At 59.4% G+C, this 18,379-nt stretch overlaps 6 protein-coding genes across 6 annotated transcripts; 3 read left to right on the top strand and 3 right to left on the bottom strand.

The window, feature by feature from the left end:
• Positions 1 to 1,109: 1,109 nt before the first annotated feature.
• Positions 1,110 to 4,539, top strand: D7B24_007019 (uncharacterized protein; the record flags this gene model as incomplete). The annotated part of the gene is made up of 5 exons (XM_028641136.1): positions 1,110 to 1,136; positions 1,580 to 1,777; positions 1,842 to 2,050; positions 2,134 to 3,243; positions 3,744 to 4,539. The coding sequence occupies 5 exons, from the start codon at positions 1,110 to 1,112 to the stop codon at positions 4,537 to 4,539; spliced, it is 2,340 nt and encodes a 779-aa protein (XP_028494813.1).
• A 2,419-nt stretch (positions 4,540 to 6,958) lies between these two features.
• D7B24_007018 (uncharacterized protein) lies at positions 6,959 to 7,861 on the top strand (the record flags this gene model as incomplete). The annotated part of the gene is made up of 1 exon (XM_028641135.1): positions 6,959 to 7,861. The coding sequence occupies one exon, from the start codon at positions 6,959 to 6,961 to the stop codon at positions 7,859 to 7,861; it is 903 nt and encodes a 300-aa protein (XP_028494812.1).
• Positions 7,862 to 9,192: 1,331 nt separating this feature from the next.
• D7B24_007017 (uncharacterized protein) lies at positions 9,193 to 10,139 on the bottom strand (the record flags this gene model as incomplete). Its single annotated transcript, XM_028641134.1, has 2 exons — positions 9,193 to 10,001; positions 10,070 to 10,139. The coding sequence occupies 2 exons, from the start codon at positions 10,137 to 10,139 to the stop codon at positions 9,193 to 9,195; spliced, it is 879 nt and encodes a 292-aa protein (XP_028494811.1).
• A 1,190-nt stretch (positions 10,140 to 11,329) lies between these two features.
• D7B24_007016 (uncharacterized protein) lies at positions 11,330 to 13,159 on the top strand (the record flags this gene model as incomplete). Its single annotated transcript, XM_028641133.1, has 2 exons — positions 11,330 to 12,744; positions 12,817 to 13,159. 2 exons carry the CDS (start codon positions 11,330 to 11,332, stop codon positions 13,157 to 13,159), a joined length of 1,758 nt encoding a protein of 585 aa, XP_028494810.1.
• Positions 13,160 to 13,651: 492 nt separating this feature from the next.
• On the bottom strand, positions 13,652 to 14,875 carry D7B24_007015 (uncharacterized protein; the record flags this gene model as incomplete). Its single annotated transcript, XM_028641132.1, has 1 exon — positions 13,652 to 14,875. One exon carries the CDS (start codon positions 14,873 to 14,875, stop codon positions 13,652 to 13,654), a length of 1,224 nt encoding a protein of 407 aa, XP_028494809.1.
• Positions 14,876 to 15,581: 706 nt separating this feature from the next.
• D7B24_007014 (uncharacterized protein) lies at positions 15,582 to 17,145 on the bottom strand (the record flags this gene model as incomplete). The annotated part of the gene is made up of 2 exons (XM_028641131.1): positions 15,582 to 16,489; positions 16,623 to 17,145. 2 exons carry the CDS (start codon positions 17,143 to 17,145, stop codon positions 15,582 to 15,584), a joined length of 1,431 nt encoding a protein of 476 aa, XP_028494808.1.
• Between the last annotated feature and the right edge of the window lie 1,234 nt (positions 17,146 to 18,379).

Below are 18,379 nucleotides of genomic sequence, written 5' to 3'. Positions count from 1 at the left end.
TGTTGTTGCTATAGTCGTAAGAGACCGATTGTCCGTCTGACGTGGCACATACTGACGAGAGGTAGGAATGCGTTGTCGATGCGCGTCCAGCAAGGCCTCGCAACAAGTGCAGCGGCATCAATGCCAGCAAGGTGCTGTGCCGGCCACCGCCGCGGCTTTCACGGAGGACAACAGACTCTAGAACCCCACAGTAGTGTTGTCCCGGAGCCGTCGAAGGCGGCGTGGTGGAGTATCCTGACCGCCGCACGGAAGCTAGTCGGCAATCCGGAGGCGGCGGTCCAGGTCACAGGCCCATACAGGCAGGGTGCTCCCTAGCGCCATGATAAATTGGCTTTGGGAGTGAAATTGCGACCAGCATGGGGCCAAAGTCGTACAGAAGAACGGGGCTACCGTCAGTGCATCAATGGGATGATCTGATGACGGACCTGCTCTGATCTTAGCTTCGGCTGTCCTAGATCCGAACTGAGACATTGGGTGCCAGGACACAGAGGCTGGACAATCAGCGGCGTGGGCAGTCGTCGTCGGGACTATGGACTCGTCCTTCATCGTATTCTTGGGTTCAAGCTAGACGTTCAACAGACTTCTTCGTCGCATCATTGCTTGCCGCTGTTTCCGTGTCGGTGAGGGTGCTTCGAACCAAAGCGACGTGCACAGAAAGTTTGTGGTTGACCCATCCCCGAGCCTTTCTCATCCACCGGCCGGTCATGACCTTTCACAACGTCCTGATTGGCTTCTGTACTGATGGTAGGGAGGAAGGCAGGCTGCCGAATACACCCCTACCTGCATGGGAGGCATGCCCGACAATTCATCTCTTCTGAATTTGGCTCTAGTAGGACACCAAGTACCTCAAAAATGGACCCAGAATTCGCAGCTCTGCACATCATTCACTGACAGTGCGGATTCCCTGGTACAGCAGCCGCATCTCTAGATGGGTTGGTTTGCCGGGTGGCTCGTCCGTTTGTGGCTTCTTAATTCTCGCAAAGCATAAAACGCACCGCCAGGCCTAGCAGATTGTTTTTTCTTTTCTTTCTTTTTTGATTCTTGTCCCCTTTTGAAGCCAAGGCTGTCGTCAAAGAGCACCTAAAGTACCAATACTCGCGAGCCTTGACATGTTCTCTAGACTTGTCCTTCTCGCGGTAGGTAAGGTAATATGGACTATGTACCTAGGTACCTAGGAAGGTAGGTAGGTATCTTTGGCAGGCTAATAGAGCCGGATCTGACAACCCCTGGAACTAAAACAGGCTCTGTGCATGGGGACCCTCGCAGGTCCAGGTGCGCGCCAGGGGGGATCGCTAACGCACGCTAACAGTTTGACTCCAGCGCGTTCACCCCCTATTCGGGGTGCCAGCAGCGGGGCGCGGCGCGGGAGCTTGGACCGCCGAGGGGGGGCCACGATGTCACTTGTCCGGCACTCCACGCGGCATAGGCAAGGTGGCTCAGCACCAAAAAAGAACAAAGGCCAAACCTAGATCTGCCGGTTGTGTGTACACGCGCACCAGCTCGGTTGCTGCTTCATTTCTCACCCTACTAACGGCCACGATATCTCCTCTGGCTTCTTCATCTGCTTCTTCTTTCTTAGCCTGTTCTTGACACCCTGTCCAATCTACCTTCGTCGTCGCTCTTTGCCACCCCCTTCGACCCGCCGACCTCTGGTTTCCTAACGCCTCGAGATCCCAATCGCGGCTGGTCCCCGATCATGGCTTCATCTTCGCCCATAGACCCGGCCACGCGCAAAAGGGTACTCAAGGTCATTGCCGTGTCGCTTCTCCTTGATCTGGTATGTCTCGTGGGACACAACGTGGCGCCGCGTGGGCAAGTAATGTGGCTGACCATCTGTCTAGATCTCCTTCACCTTCATCCTGCCACTGTTTCCGAAACTGCTCGAGTTCTACCGCGATCGCGAGGCGCCTTCCACCATATCCGGCAACCCACAGACGCTCCTACAGAATGTCATTACCTACTTGAACAAATACAAGGCGTCCTTCTCGCGCCCTATCGACTCTCGCTACGACATTGTCCTGCTCGGCGGCGCCCTGGGCAGCCTCTTCTCGTGCGACCGCCCTCTTCCCTCTCCTCCTACCCCGCCATCAGCACGTAGTGACCATCAGCTAATCACCGCCCTCTATCTTCTAGACTCTTGCAAGCCGTCGCATCTCCCATCATTGGCCACCTCTCCGACCGTCATGGCCGCCGGACCGCCCTGCTCGCGTCCATGATGGGCAACATAGTTTCTGTCCTTCTCTGGGTGTGCGCGGTGGACTTTCGCACGTTCGTCGCCTCGCGCGTCGTCGGCGGCCTGTCCGAGGGCAACGTCCAGCTCGCGACAGCCATGGCGACCGACATTTCGGATGACGCCTCGCGAGGCTCGACCATGGCGCTTATCGGCGCGTGCTTCAGCATCGCCTTCACCTTTGGGCCCGGCCTCGGCGCCTGGCTCAGCACCATCTCCACCGTCCGCGAAAACCCCTTTGCCACCGCCGCCGGCGTGAGCCTCGCGCTCATCGTCACCGAGACGGTCTACCTCTACTTCTGCCTGCCCGAAACGCTTCCTGCACTTACCGGGCTTGGCAAGCCGGCAGGCGACAAGAAGAAGAAGTCGAGCGACGAAGTGCAGGTTGACGCCAGCACCAAGGGCCCGACGACGAAGACGACGCCGACGCAGAGGACAAACTCGCATTTTCTCCTCAACGCCGTGCACTTTGTCTTCCTACTCTTCTTCTCGGGCATGGAGTCGTCGCTGTCGTTCATGACGTACGACCTCTTCGGCTACGGCTCGGCCAAGAACGGCCGCCTCCTGGGCTTCGTCGGCCTCGTCGCCTCGCTCCTGCAGGGCGGCGTCACGCGACGCCTGCCGCCGCTCGTCTCCGTCCGGCTCGGCGTCGTCGCGTGCCTGACGGCGTTTGTCCTCCTCGGCCGTACGACAACGACGGCGGGCCTCTACGCCGCGGCGACCTGCCTCGCCATGACATCGGCGACGGTCGTCACGGGCCTCAACGCGCTCAGCAGCTTCGAGGCTGGCGAGGGCGAGCGCGGCGGCAAGCTGGGCATTCTGCGCAGCTGGGGCCAGCTGGGTCGCGGGCTCGGCCCCATTCTCTTCACGAGCGTGTACTGGTGGGCCGGCCGCGAGGTGGCGTACGGCATGGGCGCTGCCGGCATCACTGTCGTGGCCGTCGCTGTGTTTTCCGGCCTGAAGACGCCGCCGGGGTCGGTCAAGGCCAAGGTGCCGAAGGAGAAGAAGGAGCTGTAGAGGAGGAAGGGTTCCTGGGCAGCTCGTGTTGGTTACGAAGGAGGAGGAGCAAGCGTGGCTGTCCGTCGCATGATGATGAGCATAAACTGTGGACACTGTATATGTACATGAAAAGAACGAAGAGAGACGGCTCGCGAAAAAGCAAAAGAGGCATATACGAAAGACAAACTTCACCATAGACTGACTCTGGTCTGTCTTCAAGCTGGATCATGTAGCCAGTCCTAAATACCTACCTAGGTATCTAGGTGAGATAGGGGTCGTGATAACGGTGCGGGCTGACCGTGTCAAACGGGTCATGAAAACGGTGTGGGACTGCTGCCCTCAGCGAACGGTCAATCCACCGACGGAAGCGGCGGGCGGCAGACGAGGGCGAAACCGTGAGGCGAAACCCACTTCACTCCAGGTTTCTTTCGACCCCTCATTGACGACGTGCGGTCGTGTCTGTCTGTTTGCGTTGAACCTTGTTGCCGTCTTGAAACTACTTTTTCTCATACAGGTGGAAAACGGTCGCCTTGCCAGCCGTCAGAATGCACATTCAGCCCATCGACAACCTCACTGACATGGAGCCGTTCGTCAACGACATGCCTCAGCACATCCACATCACAGACCAAGGCGACGAGGGCGCAGGCGAGGGCGACATCTTTGACGACGTCTGGGGGTCCGCGCCAGCATCCCCCACGACGCAGACTCGTGACGCTCACTCGTCGTCTGCAGCGGCCGCGCATCACCCATCGGACATGCCCCGCCTGCAGGCCGAGCACACGACCGCCGGCTACCGCGAGGGCGTCACGGCGGCCAAGGCCCACAGCATCCAGGCCGGCTTTGACGAGGGCTACAGCCTGGGCGCCGCCATCGGGTCCCAGGCCGGCCAGATCATCGGTCTCCTCGAGGGCGTCGCTCACGCGCTCGCGGGTCACGACGACGCCAGCTTGGCGGAGGCGGCCGCCCGAAGTGTAAAGGAGGCGCGGGACGAACTCCAGGTTGAGAAGCTGTTCGGGCCCGACTACTGGAACACGGACGGCACGTGGAACTACGAGGTGGCGGCGAAGAAGCAAGCCGACGGAACCCAGGAGAAGAAATGGGCAGGAGAGGACGACATTCTGTTTGCTGACGTCGCTGACGCGCACCCGCTGATCGTCAAGTGGACCGAGGTCGTTGAGGCTGCAGTCGCGCGATGGGGCATCGACCGCACCGTCTTTGCCGATGTCGGTGAGGAGGAGCGTCTGGCCGCACAGGATAGAGCTGCTGCCAACGCGGGACCCCAGCAGACGAGGAAGCCCCTTGACTGGTGAACAAAGCTGGGGAGCTTCTGCAACGGGTGTGTGCCCCCAATGGCACTGTCGCCAAATCCAATCACAACAGAAGCCCGGCTGTGTAACCGGAGCTTCTCTGGCAGCCTCTTGCGTTCTGGATGGCCAGCTAGTGTCTCCTTTTTCCAGTCCAGGGGGGAGAGCCAGCCAGCCCCTCGGATTGTGGCACACGACGACATGCGTGCGGCCGGTGACACAGCGGCGTCTTAACCTTCCTGGCCACTCCCAACACCAGCTTGTGAGGCGGCTAGTCGCATGTCACTTCTGGGTCGTGTCTCTAAGACTCCAGTCGTCCTTTCTTCTGGTCGTATGACAACGCCTCCTTCTCAATATCCCATGGCGCCAGGATCAATGCAGAGGATGGATGTTGGCATGACGATCAAGCTCGCTTGCATTCAGCCTCCAGTCGCGCTCACAGATGTCCCGAGCGTGAAGGGCTTATCGTATTGGCCGGCGATGTTCATCTCATTTGCCGCCGCCAAGTGGTGGGTGCTGTGGTGTAAAGAAAACGAGACGGCATCTGTCTTGTCGGTCTAGCTTGCTTTGCCAGGAAGTGGGTGTGTGTGCTGGGATTTCGGACGGAGGGACGGATTCTGCGAGGTCGCGACATCATCTGTCAACGTCAACATGGTATGATGGTTTTGGGCGAGGAACTTTCTCGACAGATGGGGCAGCTCGTCTCCGAAAAGACACCAACATGGGACGTGATCATGGAGCGATCCGCAAACTTACATTATGCCAAGTCTCTTCCCGCACAAAGTTTCGGTCCAGAGTTGGACTAAAATCTGGACATGTTGATCTCCCTCGCCTCTTGGACCTAGGTGTCATCACCGAGTGTCATCATTTTTGCCCTCCCAAGACCATGTACGCGCAACACAGCTGGCCAAGGACGGAGTCTGATTTTCGATGTCGATTTTCGATCCGGAGAGCAAATCGCATCCACTGTCCCACCGACACTCTGACCCAGGTTACATCGCCGGCACGGATGAAAGGGGAGTTTCTGAACAATCCCACCCAATGCCACGGATGATCTGGTGGTGTGGTGCCTTCGGCCTCCGTCTGATGGGCAGTGCTCAACACCAGTCTCGCTGTTGTTTTTTCCTGTCGTCGCACCTTCCGTGCACAGCCGTGATGGCCGTCATGCGATGCACACCCTCCCTGTTCAAGAGGCCCGGGCTCCTCATTCCTTTTCTTGCCCTGGGTAAGACGCGGCAATCCGGGCAAGGCGCGGCCACCGTGAGAACATGCACGATGGCGCGGCCGACCAAATCCACAGCCTACCCTGTCAACACCTCACTTTCCTGACCATCACCATGGCTTTGCCCCCCCCCCCCCCCCCCCCCCGCCCAGTCCAGGTGCAGCGCTAAACCGGTCGATTTCCTTGCTTGATGGGTAGCATCGCGGAGCAACTCGATATTAAGATGTTCACACGCGGGGAGCCCCTGTGTTTCAGAGAACCTTTCGGACGACGCCACTCTTGCGTCACAACGCAGGTACCAGCACCCCAAGGACGGATTGGGCAGGTCGGCGAGGGCGGGCCAAGAACCTGCCAGGCCCGGATAGCAGCCAAGATCGCGCAAGAGGCGATCCGGGGCATCTGGTTCGGCGATGCGAGCAAGGGGGGCCCCTCTCCCCGCTGATCTACAGGTGTGCCAGCGGCGCGTCCACAGCCATGCGACTGGACGCGATCGACTCTCCCGTCTTTCTGGCTCAGCGCAACATCCATCCAGCCCAATGCGATGTCCATCCAAGCAGCCCAGCTTGCCCAGCAAGTCTGGCCCCCTCTTCCCCAGCAGCCCCCCAAGGCAAGGCGCCATGCTACCCACCGTGACGCAGCCGCAGTGAAGGCCGTCGTGCTCGTCTCTTCGCCTTTGCACCCCTGGCCCTGGTCCTCGACACCTGGGCCACCTGCTGTAACCCGCCAATGGGCCTGCCTGGCGTACACGAATGCAGCCATCACGCTGCCTGCTTTCTTGTCGTACTGCTTGGTGTCCGGGCTACGGGCTGCAAGCTGCGGCTGGTCCACGAAGAAACATGCATATGCGCTGTCTGTGGTGATCGATGGACCAGCATCCCGGCAACATGCTGCGGAAAGTCGTGACTGGCTGGGAGGGTCATTCCCTGTTTCCCAACCCACCATCGCTCAGCCCACGACCTCATGCCGTCTTCCCCCCCCCTCTCCCCTTTTCACCACATATGCCGAGAGCAAGAATCACTCAAAAAGGACACCTCCCATCCGTTTCTCAGGTCTCTTTTCTCTTCTCTCCTCTCTTCAGTGTCTTTGATACCCAATTCATTCGCTCTTGTTGTCACTCGTTGGACATATAATACAACCTCATCCCTAACCTCTCACTAATACCAACAACCACCCCAAACGCCAAACACAAACACACACATCAAGATGCGTTTCTCCTCCACTATCGCTGCCGCCGGCCTCGCCGCCACCGCTCAGGCTACCTGGCACGGAGAGTGGAAGTTCCCTGACGGCATCAAGGGCCCCAAGGATGATGGCGGCAAGGAGGTTGGCCCCGGCTACGCTCCCCCCGATGGCTATCTCCCCATCTACCACCCTCCTCACCACGACGTCGTCATCGACGACTGCGACAAGAAGGACGATGATGACTGGCACTGGGTCCACCCCGGCAAGGACCACCACGAGGACGACTACAAGTGGACCACCAGCACCATCACTGCCACCCACATCTCGACCGTCATCGACTGTGGTGACAAGGACTGCTACGGCGGCGGCGGCAAGACCCAGTACACCACCGTCACCATCCCCCAGACCACCACCATCTGCCCGGTGCCCGTCGCTCCCGAGCCCACGCCCGAGAAGCCCGAGGAGCCTGAGCAGCCGTACCCTGAGCCCCCTGTCGAGACGCACCCCGTCCCCACGCCCGAGCCCCCCGTTGAGACCCAGCCTGTTCACGAGCCTGAGCCTCCCGTCGAGACATATCCCGTCCCGGCGCCCGAGCCTCCCGTCGAGACGCAGCCGGTCCACGAGCCTGAGCCTCCCGTCGAGACGCAGCCGGTCCACGAGCCTGAGCCTCCCGTTGAGGAGCCCCCTGTCGAGACGCAGCCCGGCTACGAGGAGCCTCCCGTTCCTAGTGCCCCGGTCGAGGAGCCCCCTGTCGAGTCGGAGCCCATTCCCGTGCCCGCTCCCCCTCCCACGTCCATTGGCACCGTCACGCGCCCCATTCCCTCTGCCACCGAGGGTCTCGAGCCCGTGCCCACGGCTGCCGCTGCCAACGTCCGCGTCGGTGGTGCCGTGCTCGCAGCCGCCGTTGCTGCCGCGTTCCTTTAAACCGGGGTCGCATAGCTTGCAGTCTTCTGATCTTCTTCGTAAAGAAACAAGGTCATTTTTAGGACTGTCGCTTTTTCTTCCTTCCAAAAAGCCGAGGGAAACCTGCTATCTAGTCCTTCGCTCCCTGCAACACTTTTTTTTTCTTCACATTTTCGGTGAGATTCTGCCGATGCGTTGAGCGCCGGGCCAGTGAGGCGGCGCGCGCTACAGTCATGCGATGAGACGACATGAGATGAGATGGCCACCCGAGACAAAGCCCAGGTCTGCGATAGAGCGACGCTGGTGCCCGTCAACAGGGAAATGGGATTTTAATGGTACGAAACCCGTTCTGGGCATATCTGTATGAATACACGCATGTGGCTGTTACCCTGTACGCTTTGCCCCGTCTTGTTTCGCTCCGTGACACCTTGTGCGAACGTGATGGTGGCCCCGCCGGACCCGCGGCCCTAGCTCTGTCGTGATACGGCGTGACTCGATTGGCACGCGGACGCGGCGATTAGAGAGCGTTGATCGTAGGGTAAAGTTCGTGTCCTACGCAAGGTGTCTGATTTGAAATTAAACCTGTCATGCTAAGAGGGGAGTATACTGGGGATGGCCCCTATCGTAGCTGATGAACTCATCCGCGTGCTTTCTTCGTCAAGCTGGGAAGCACGACTTCCCCTGGTCTTGCTCACGCCCAACTTCCAGTGCCGAGACACAATTTGGGCCGCGGTGACACGCCGCATAGAAAGGGACAAACACCGGATGTATAGATCCATCGGAAATAAAAGGTTGTGTATGTGTGTGTGTGTGTTGAATTAGTCCTACGCCCTGATGCAACAAGGGGTCCCCCTATTGCCAACGAACAGCACCTGGCCAGTCTGTCTTGCATGTGTAAGCTCAAGCCATCCATCCATCTTTCCACAAGAGATTCTCATGGCGGTGCGCTAGGATGCAGAGCTTGATCGTTGGTCCCAAACCCGCTGGCCAGGTTACGCAGAGGGCAATCCGAAGTGAACCATCCCACCAACTCGGCAAGAACCCGGTCACTAACGGCAAGGGCGCGCGCTGGACAAGCATTCGGCATCCGGTTACCGTCTTGAGGCCGATATTGCAGTGCAAGCCCTGTATTTACTACACGCTGTCGTCGCAGAGTCGTCCGATGTTTCGCATTCAGCCGAGTCATGGCTCCGAACATGAAGGCGGGCGGGCTCTCCTCCGCCGTTGTCGCCGTCTCAGGCGTAGTGGTTGCCGAGTCAGCCTTAACCGTCGTCGCATGTGACGTGATTTTCTGCGTTGCATCAATGCAGCAGCATTTCCTTTCGGTCCTTTTCTTTCGTTCCTCTTCCTCATCAAGACGGCTCGTAGATCCCCTCATTCATGCGCTTTGCAATATCCTCGACGCGTCGGCTGTCTCCCCTCAAAGCGCGCGTCGTCTCCCTGTCGCGCGTCTCGTCGCGGAACACGACCAGCTTCTCAAGCTGGCCGTCGTCATCCATGACGAGGCGGCCGGTGCGGCCGTCGGCCCAGGCGAGCTCGGCCTGCTTCGCTTGGGCGTCAGCGGCACGGACATCGACGAGGGCCGTGCTCCGATCGGCTTCGGGGGTCACCGAGGCGCGGTCGAGACGGGCGGCGGCAGCTCTGCCGAGATCGCCGATGACGGCGGCGCGGTTGTGGTACCGGACAATCTCGCGGCGCAGGGTGCGGGCGAAGCGCGACAGGTCCTGTGTCGTTGGGGCGTCGGCGTCGGCGGGGCTCGGGGCAGGAAGATGGCGCCCCGCGAGGCCATTCAGGGGGATGCACGGCGGGACGGTGTGTCTGTGGACGCGCAGGTGTCGAGAGTCGGGATAGGGACGGTGGAGGAGGACGTAGTAGGGGCGCAGGAAACGGGCTTTGGACATGATCTCGAAGCGAAGACCAAGCACCTTGCCGTTGTCTACGGCGTTCGGGTCCGGATCGCGCATCCTAAAGGTCGTCACGGCGGCGCCCATACGGTAGAGCGATTGCTGGTCGTGGGCGGCTTGGGCATCGGAGCGCGCTAGCAGCTTCTCACGCAGGACGAAGGGGGTCTTGTCGCTGCCATCTTGAAGCAGTTGACGGATTGTATCGGAGATGATCAGATTTGTTGCTTGCGTTTTGACCTGTTTCTTCAATGACGCGACTGGGAGGAGATGTCCGTCAGTCGGGCTGATGGCGTGATTGGAGGGGTGATGAAGACATGCAGCTTACCTTGCTCTTGAAGTACGTTGATTTCAGCCTCCAGACCTGTGCTGGTCTCATCTTCGGACGGTGCGGCCATGAGGAATGACACGACTCTGAAGAAGACAAAGTGGGCGAAGGATGGCGGAAGAAGAGGGGGAGCTGGAGGATGGGAGGATGGCGATGGACAATGACGACGCGTCGTCTCGGATGTTTGGACCGAAGCCTGCGTGAAGCTTGTCGACCTTCCCCAGAAGACGGAGACGCGATGTCCCCTCCATCTTATCGATAGACGGGAAAGGGTAAAGGGCGTGCCCAAAGGGGCATCGCTCCAGGGGTCTGCATTGGCGCACGTTGGCCCGCAGCGCTGTACTGTAACTGCACCTGTACCTGTACCTGTACCTGTACCTGTACCTGTACCTGTACCTGTACCTGTACCTGTACCTGTACCTGTACCTGTACCTGTACCTGTACCTGTACCTGTACCTGTGGCTACCCATGCCTGTACCTATACCTAGGAAGGTGCCTGGTCTGGCCAAGTGCGGGCAGCGTTTTGCTCGACTTCACAGCTCAAAAGCTTCTTCTACGTTCCTTTTCCCATCCACCGCCCAGGAGACTCGCCACCTTTCGCCCATTCCTCGTCGTGCGTATTGGAATCATTTCGCTGCTCGGGATCTACTTGTCATGGCTGTCGACGCTACGTTCTGATACTCCTCCATTTCCCCATCTCGTCCTTTTTTTCATTCCGTCTTGTATCCTAGCGCGCCCGGACGGGACCTTTCACTCCTTTGCCCTCGCCACTGGCGCTCCGTTCCTGAAAGGCCACGGTTGCGACTCACGCCAAGGCATCCAACAGTCACGAGCGACACCATCTTACAACATCTTTGAGATCTGCACTATCGAACTTCCCGTCCCATCCTGCGTTGCTCCACACTTTTGGTTCATTCCCATCATCTTGCTGTACCCTCCGCTACGACATCCCTCACTCGGGCCGCGTTGAGCTACCTACTCGAGCAAACACCACCACACCAGTCATCCCCGCGAAGGATCTCCGAAGAAATCCCACCGCCGACCCCAACTTCCCACCCTCCCGCGCAACTCTTCCAGCTCCAAGACGCTTCAGTCCTGATAATTATACGTCCCTTCTAGACGCCGCCTCACCTTGGCTCGACCCCCAAAAAAGCCCATTTGCGACAAGACCGACAAGCCATACCCCTCCCTTGCCAAGCCGAGCCTCGAGCTCTCCGACCTCACTGCCTCAGTATCTGGACGCGAGCTTCTACAGATCAAATGAGCGTCCGCACCCGCCGAAACAAATCGCCCAAAGACAAAAGGCCACCCGAGCTCTCCGTCTCGACGACGGCCACCTCCAACGGCAAAGGCAACGGTCACGCCGCCGCCGCCTCTACCACCACCATGAACCAGAACAATGTTGAATTCCGCCGCAAAGCCACGACGCCCGGCTCCGACTCGGTCACGGCAAACCTCATGTCGCGCGACACCTTCACCCTCGACGAGCCCGTCCCCAAGACGCCCACGGCGAACAACCACGGCTTCTTCGAGCTCCCCATCCAGGACCAGAAGAACTTCCTGCTCCTGGTCCTCCTGTATTTCCTGCAGGGCATCCCCATGGGTCTTGCCGGCGGTTCTGTCCCCTTCCTTATGAAGGACCACATGTCCTACAGCGAAATCGGCATCTTCAGTCTCGCCTCGTACCCGTACTCCCTCAAGCTCTTCTGGAGCCCCATCGTCGACGCTGTGTGGAGCCCAAGCTTCGGCAGGAGGAAGAGCTGGATCCTGCCCATCCAGATGCTGTCGGGCATTGGCATGCTCTGGCTCGGATCGACCGTCGAGAACATGATGGCCACGACGGGCAAGCCCGGCGGTCCCACCGTCTGGACCTTCACCGGCTGGTGGTTCTTTCTCGTTCTCATGTGCGCCACCCAGGACATCGCCGTCGACGGCTGGGCCCTGACCCTGCTCACGCCCGGCAACGTCTCCTACGCCTCGACCGCCCAGACGGTCGGCCTCACGGCCGGCCACTTCATGTCCTACACCGTCTTCCTCGCCTTCAACTCCAAGGACTTCGCCAACCGCTACTTCCGCAGCACCCCCCTCGACACCGGTCTCATGTCTCTCAGCGGCTACCTCACCTTCTGGGGCTGGGCCTACCTCGCCATCACCATCGGTCTCGCTCTCTTCAAGCGCGAGGAGAAGACGCGCAACGAGGACGGCATCTGGGACGTCTACCAGATCATGTGGGGCGTCCTCAAGCTGAAGAATATCCAGACCATCATCGTCGTCCACCTCATCGCCAAGATTGGCTTCCAGGCCAACGACGCCGTCACCAACCTCAAGCTGATTGACAAGGGCTTCGGGCAGGAGAACATGGCCCTGACGGTCCTCATTGACTTCCCCTTTGAGATTGTCCTCGGCTACTACGCCGGTAACTGGTCTCAGAGATACACGCCCATGCGCCTCTGGTGCTGGGCCTTTGTCGGACGTCTCGCTGCCGCGGTGCTAGCCCAGATCACCGTCGCCATCTTCCCCGCCGGCGGTGTCACGGGCTGGTACATGCTCGTGGTCATTGCCGAGCACATCTGGTCCACCTTTACCAACACGGTCATGTTTGTCGCCGTCTCGGCCTTCCACGCACGCGTCTCAGACCCCGCCATTGGCGGCACCTACATGACCCTGCTGGCCACGTACGTCTGCCTCGTCTATCCCCCGCCTCGTCATGCCTTGATCTCCCGTTCCTTACGCTAACTCGTCTGCAGGGTGTGCAACCTCGGCGGCACGTTCCCCCGCTTCTTCGTCCTCCGCCTCGTCGACTACTTCACCGTGGCGACCTGCCACCCGGGCAACGCCCCGGACCTCGATGCGCTCAAGGGCCCCGTCGTCACGAGCCCCTTCTCCTGCTCGCTGCAGGCTGACAAGGAGCGCTGCGTCAAGGGCGGCGGCACCTGCACCATGGTCCAGGACGGCTACTACATTGTCAACGTCATCTGTGTCGCCCTCGGCCTGTTGACCTTCGTCCTGTACATCCGCCCCCGCGTGCTGCACCTGCAGTCCTTACCCATGCGGGCCTGGCGGTTAGCGCCCACGAACATGAAGCCGTAGAGGCGCTGCGTCTCTATCGGGGAGCGCGGCGAGAGGATAGCAAATAGACCTTTCCTTGTGGAATGACATGCATCGTTGGCGATTGTACACATCCATGACGAATCAACTGCGTATCAAAACTTGTCAAAGCGTCGGGACTCTTCGTTGCGTGGTACTGTCACGTCCGTCTGATGTTTGTATCCTTTCAAGCACCGGTAAAGTCGTGCAGCAGTAAAATCCTCATCAATGGCAGAATGGAGCATCAACTTTGTGTTTCTTTTGATTCATCCACAATCTCTAACAGGACTCCAGTGTCGAGCCTGTTGTGACGGGCTAGTGTCCACGACACGGCCACCTCCAAGGCCAACCCATCAAGAGGTCCCTCGCTGCATTGGTGCCATACTCATGGCCACCGCCGCCACCCACAAATGCCCGACCGTCCCTTTTCCATACCACCCGTGACGCCAATGGTCTGACGAATCACCTTTTCACAGCCCACACTGCCGTCCATGTCTATTTTTTGGCCGCGCTCGCCTTGATGTGCTCCAGATGCAACGCCTCGACCGCCGGGATGATGAGGCTTTCAATCTCCACCTCGGGCTCGCCCTCAGGCAGCCACGCCGGGTCCATGGGCTTCTCATCAACATGCTCATCCCCCTGCGCCTGCGTCTGTGTCGGCTCCAGCTGACCTGCTGCCGCGACGCCCGCATCGCGGCGGTGGCTCGCGGCCTCGCGCGCGGCGCTCGGCACGCGCACCCAGTGGTCCGGACGGCCGGGGCTCACAAAGACGACCTCCCACTTGCGCGTCGACAGCAGATTCCCGATGACGAGATGGTGCTGGTAGCGGTCGAGGCTGTAGCGGGCCTTGTGGACGAGGATGGCGGGGTCCGTCTCGAGCTTGAAACTGACGATCATCTGGGCCGGGGCCCAGCCGTCGACGAGGTTCTTGAGGAACTTGGGGACCGGGTCAAGGTCGATGACGAGGCGCTTGGCGCGGGGCACCTTGGGATACGAGTCGAAATTGTCAAACGTCTCCTCGTTGTCTGTCTCGTCCGTCTTCTTTTTCGGCGGCTGCGCTTTCTGCTGCACATTACCTAGGGCTGGGTCTGTGGTTTGAAGACCGTCGGTGGCCGTCGTGGACTGAATCTTGTGCTCGGCCATGCGCTCGGGCGGCACGAAAAAGTCAGAGGCGGCGGCGGCGAGGTAGAGCAGGCCACGGGGGCCCAGAGGGCGCATGAGCCGGGAGATGGCGCGCAGCTCGTGAAGGTAGTCGGTAATGGTGACAAAGGGGATGACGAGCAACGCGTTGGTGGCGCGCGCAGTGTTGTACTTGCGGAGGACGGCGAGCATCTTCTCTTGGTGGGCGCTGTTGGCGACAACGCTGCCGTCGGGGCTCTCCTGGAGGAAGTCGAGGAAGCAGTCCGTGGCGTGTGAGTAGTGGCGGCTGTAGGGTTGGAGGCTGAATTCGCGATGCAGGAAAATGACGCCGTACCCGGCCTCGAGGAAGTACTCGGCCGAGGTGGCGCCGCGAGTGCCGGCACTGAAGTTGTCGATGAAGCGGACCGTGTTGCGCTCTAGGGGCACGGTCGTGCCGCCCGAGGTGATGAGGACAACAGGGCGGTCTGAGGCGACTTGATGGTCCAGAAAGGCGCTCGCCTGGGCCACATGTCTAGCAAGGGCCTTTGGTGGCGGGTTGGCAGAGAAGTAGTGATCCTCTACTTGCGCGTCGTTCGACATGGTGGAGACTCTGCTCGAGATCCGGGGAAACTGGCGTGAGTGCTGTTGGACCGTATGTCGTATATCTTGTCTGAGGCTGTCATTAGCAAGGGCGCATGTAGGTAGACACGAAACAGAGGAAGAGGTGGCTTGAAGCACAAGGCTGTAATGAGTGCCATCCCATTGAAGGCATTTCTCGGACCCCTCCTATACGGCAAGATGTCATTGTGCAGGCATAGCAAGTCGTGCGTGTGCGGGAATAATGCCATGGGACTGGTTTCAGACCTCGGCCCCGCCGGCATGTATGGAGGAGAGGCCGAAGCAGAAGAACCGAGATGCAAGGACAAGACAAGACCAGACGAAACAGGGCTCTCAACTCACGTGATCAATATGAGGGTGCGTTCAGGGCAGGGGCGGCATCAAGCGCCAGTCGAGGTTGATATGCGGGCGCAGGCAGGTGCAGGGGGAGGTGAGAGTGAGTGAGGCAGGCTCGGAGGACGGGAGCTCTTTCCCTTAAAGCCCGGGCCGACATGGACCGTGCTCGACCCCGTTCGTCAGCTCCACCGGGGCCCACTTTCCCGGGACAGATTCTGCGCCGGACATTTGGGCACGTCCGAGAGGGCTCGCTCGACACGTAGGACAGACGAACCAGCAGCCCCAGCAACAAGTACAATTGTCAGATCATGTTCCATCTTGGTACCTGACGGCGAACGTAGTACCGCCCGACTCAGAAGACCGCCAGCACCCGCCACCCGACGCACACCACCTTAGCCGCCCAGAGCGCCAGCAGAGACGTGCAGTATATGGCCCCCGTAAAGACTTTCAACCCCCAGTACTCCCCGTCCGTCGCCGTGATGATCTCCCCGCCAATGGGGATGCCAATGAGACACGCAAATGCCACCAGCGTATACGTCGTCGCATAGTAGCGTCCGTAGTTCTGCGTCATGCACAGCCGCCCGATGCACACAGGGCTGATGCTGATGTTGTTGCCGCTGGCGAAGCCGAAGAGCACTGCAAACACCACGATGCCGCCGAGCGTCGAGCCCGCCGGCAGCCAGACTCCGAGGCACGCGACCATACTGAGCACGACGGCGAGCATATTCGAATTGAACGGCCCGAACGCGTCACCCCACCATCCCGCCAGCACTCGACCAAAGACGCTTGCCGCGTTGAGGATGGCCAGGATCTTGTACGCCTGGTCGGTCCTGAAACCCTCGTGCACCATGTAGCTGGAGATGTACGTGATCGGAATGAAGAGCGCGAGTTCCAGCAGGAATATTCCCGCCGTCGTCAGTGCGAACGCCGTGTCTCGCAGTATGCGGAAGTCGGGGCGCGCAGTCGCGTTGAGCGCCGGCCGCAACCTCGACCGGATCAGCAGGTTTGCCGTGCCGCAGAGCGCCAGGCAGATGAAGCCGATTATGCGGATCGTCCACGCCCACCCCAGCCTGTCTAAGAGCCCATTGAGCGCCAGCGGAAATACGATCCCACCGATTGACCCCCCGGACGACGCCACGCCCGTCGCCAGCCCACGCCGCTCCTTGAACCAATGGCCAACTGCCGCGATCGAAGGTGTAAAGAGGAGCGACGCCCCAAGCCCGTTCAGGACGCCAAAGGCAAGCATGAAGTGCCAGTAGTCTACGCGAGTAAGTAAGTCAGCAGCCGAAGTGGCTCGATGCCAAGCCGACAGGGGCACTGGAAAGCGGCGGCGGTGGGTGAGAAGGGGGGGGGGAGGAGGGGCGGGTGTCATGACACGACCAGAAAGACCTACCAGTACAAATACTGAGCAGCATGACGGCCACCACCAGACATACCGTCCCAGACAGAATCAACCAGCGAGGCCCATACTTGTCGAAGAGTGGCCCGATGAAGAGACCACCGCCGAAACAGAGCCAGGTGTATACGGAAAAGATCCAGCCGACGGTGCCGTGCGAGTAGCTCGCCAGCTGATGCGTGCCGATGTAATTGTGGAACACGGCGAGACTGTTCATCAACCCGAGACTCGAAAAGAGTGCCAACCAAGAGCCCAGTACAACAAGCCATGCATGTAAACCGCCCTCGGGGAAGCCCTCTTCGTCTGGCCCCTCAGAGTCCCTGATGATGTCTCTTTCTTCGTCGGCGGTGACAGAATGGTCTGACGTCAAGTCCGCACGTCCCCTGCTTGGCGATGACGGTGTCTCTTTACTCACTTCTTCTCTTATGGTAGGGACAGCAGTCATGTTGCCATACGCCGTTGTTTGCGTCGTCGTATTCTCCGAGATGCCATCGTCAGCGACCTCCAGTCGAATGCGCATTCCGCCTCTTGACGGTTCCAGGGGTTGGAAGGCCAAAGTGGCAGATTTTCTGCTCCGTGAATCAAAGCTTATTTGTTGATCTGGACGCTCGAAAAGCCCTCAGTTGTCACCGAGCAGCAAGCAGACAGACAACCAGACCGGTCCATTGTCGCACCGCACGTTTCGACCGATGGGTATATATAGATGAACCTACCGGCGGTGCGGACGCTTCAGGCCGACATGGGTAAGGAGGGTCTACCGGCAGGCAAACGCTATGGCTAAGCGGCTTTCCCACCCCCTACTACCTCCTCCCCCTCACCACCTCCTTCTCCAAATTCACCCGGCACTAAATCCGATGCTCTTGGGCCAGGCCTGGGGAGAACGATCCGCCCCGGCCGGGGTGCATTTGACTAGAAAGCTATCGGACGGCATGGCCTGGATCACCAGGGTAATAATGGCGTTGCCCCTCTTCAGAGTTCCTCCTGCGGAACCTCGATCACGCCGTACCGTGTCCAATCGGACTGTTCCGCCAACCATCAAGACGTGGGCTATTGATGACGCTACTTGAACCTCAAGCCCTTGTTCGGAATTTCTCACCTTCCGGCTATCTGATTGCTCGCTCAGTTTACCATCCATGATGTTCTGCCAGGTGACAACACTACGTTCGCCTCACATGGGTGCTTGTTGTTGTGTGTAATATGCGTTGACTGAAAGAACCATCGTTGTTGGCAGCCCGCGTAGTCATCGTCGACCAGCTGCGCAGATGCCCTGCGCTGCTAGCCCGTTGGAATATCCCTAATTATGTCCAGATGGTTCCCGACGTATTCGCATCTTAATGTCTTGAATCCTGCCCTCCCACGAGAAAGAACTGATCCAGCCGCAGTGTTACACTCGATGCTGCACGCTCAATGGACCGAGAAGCTGGCTGACGTTATACTCGAGACCTCGGCGGACATTCTCAGTCGTTGTCTCGTGGGGCAAACCCAGCGAACCCTGCCTGCGGCAACCTCACATAACACCTTGCAATGCAATGCCAGTGTATTGTCGCATGCTCCTCCTCTCGCTCTCTATCGGTGCCGAGTTACTTATGGTTGGACGTTGCCAAAGAATGATGATTGGTCAGTCGATATTGTCTTCACCCGTCGTGCATTTAGTCTTGCACGCATATCTATGCCTCCGAAAGGGGGGAGACACCGGGTTGCCCCATCGGACTGGCACGGGACTGTCGGTTTTAACGGATATAGTTGGTGCCCTT

The sequence above is a fragment of the Verticillium nonalfalfae genome (assembly GCF_003724135.2).
Source record: "Verticillium nonalfalfae strain VnAa140/NRRL 66861 chromosome Unknown scaffold_53, whole genome shotgun sequence".
In the NCBI taxonomy this organism is placed as follows: domain Eukaryota; kingdom Fungi; phylum Ascomycota; class Sordariomycetes; order Glomerellales; family Plectosphaerellaceae; genus Verticillium; species Verticillium nonalfalfae.
The sequence above is the reverse complement of the archived record's forward strand: the minus strand, read 5'-3'. Positions and strand labels throughout refer to the sequence as shown.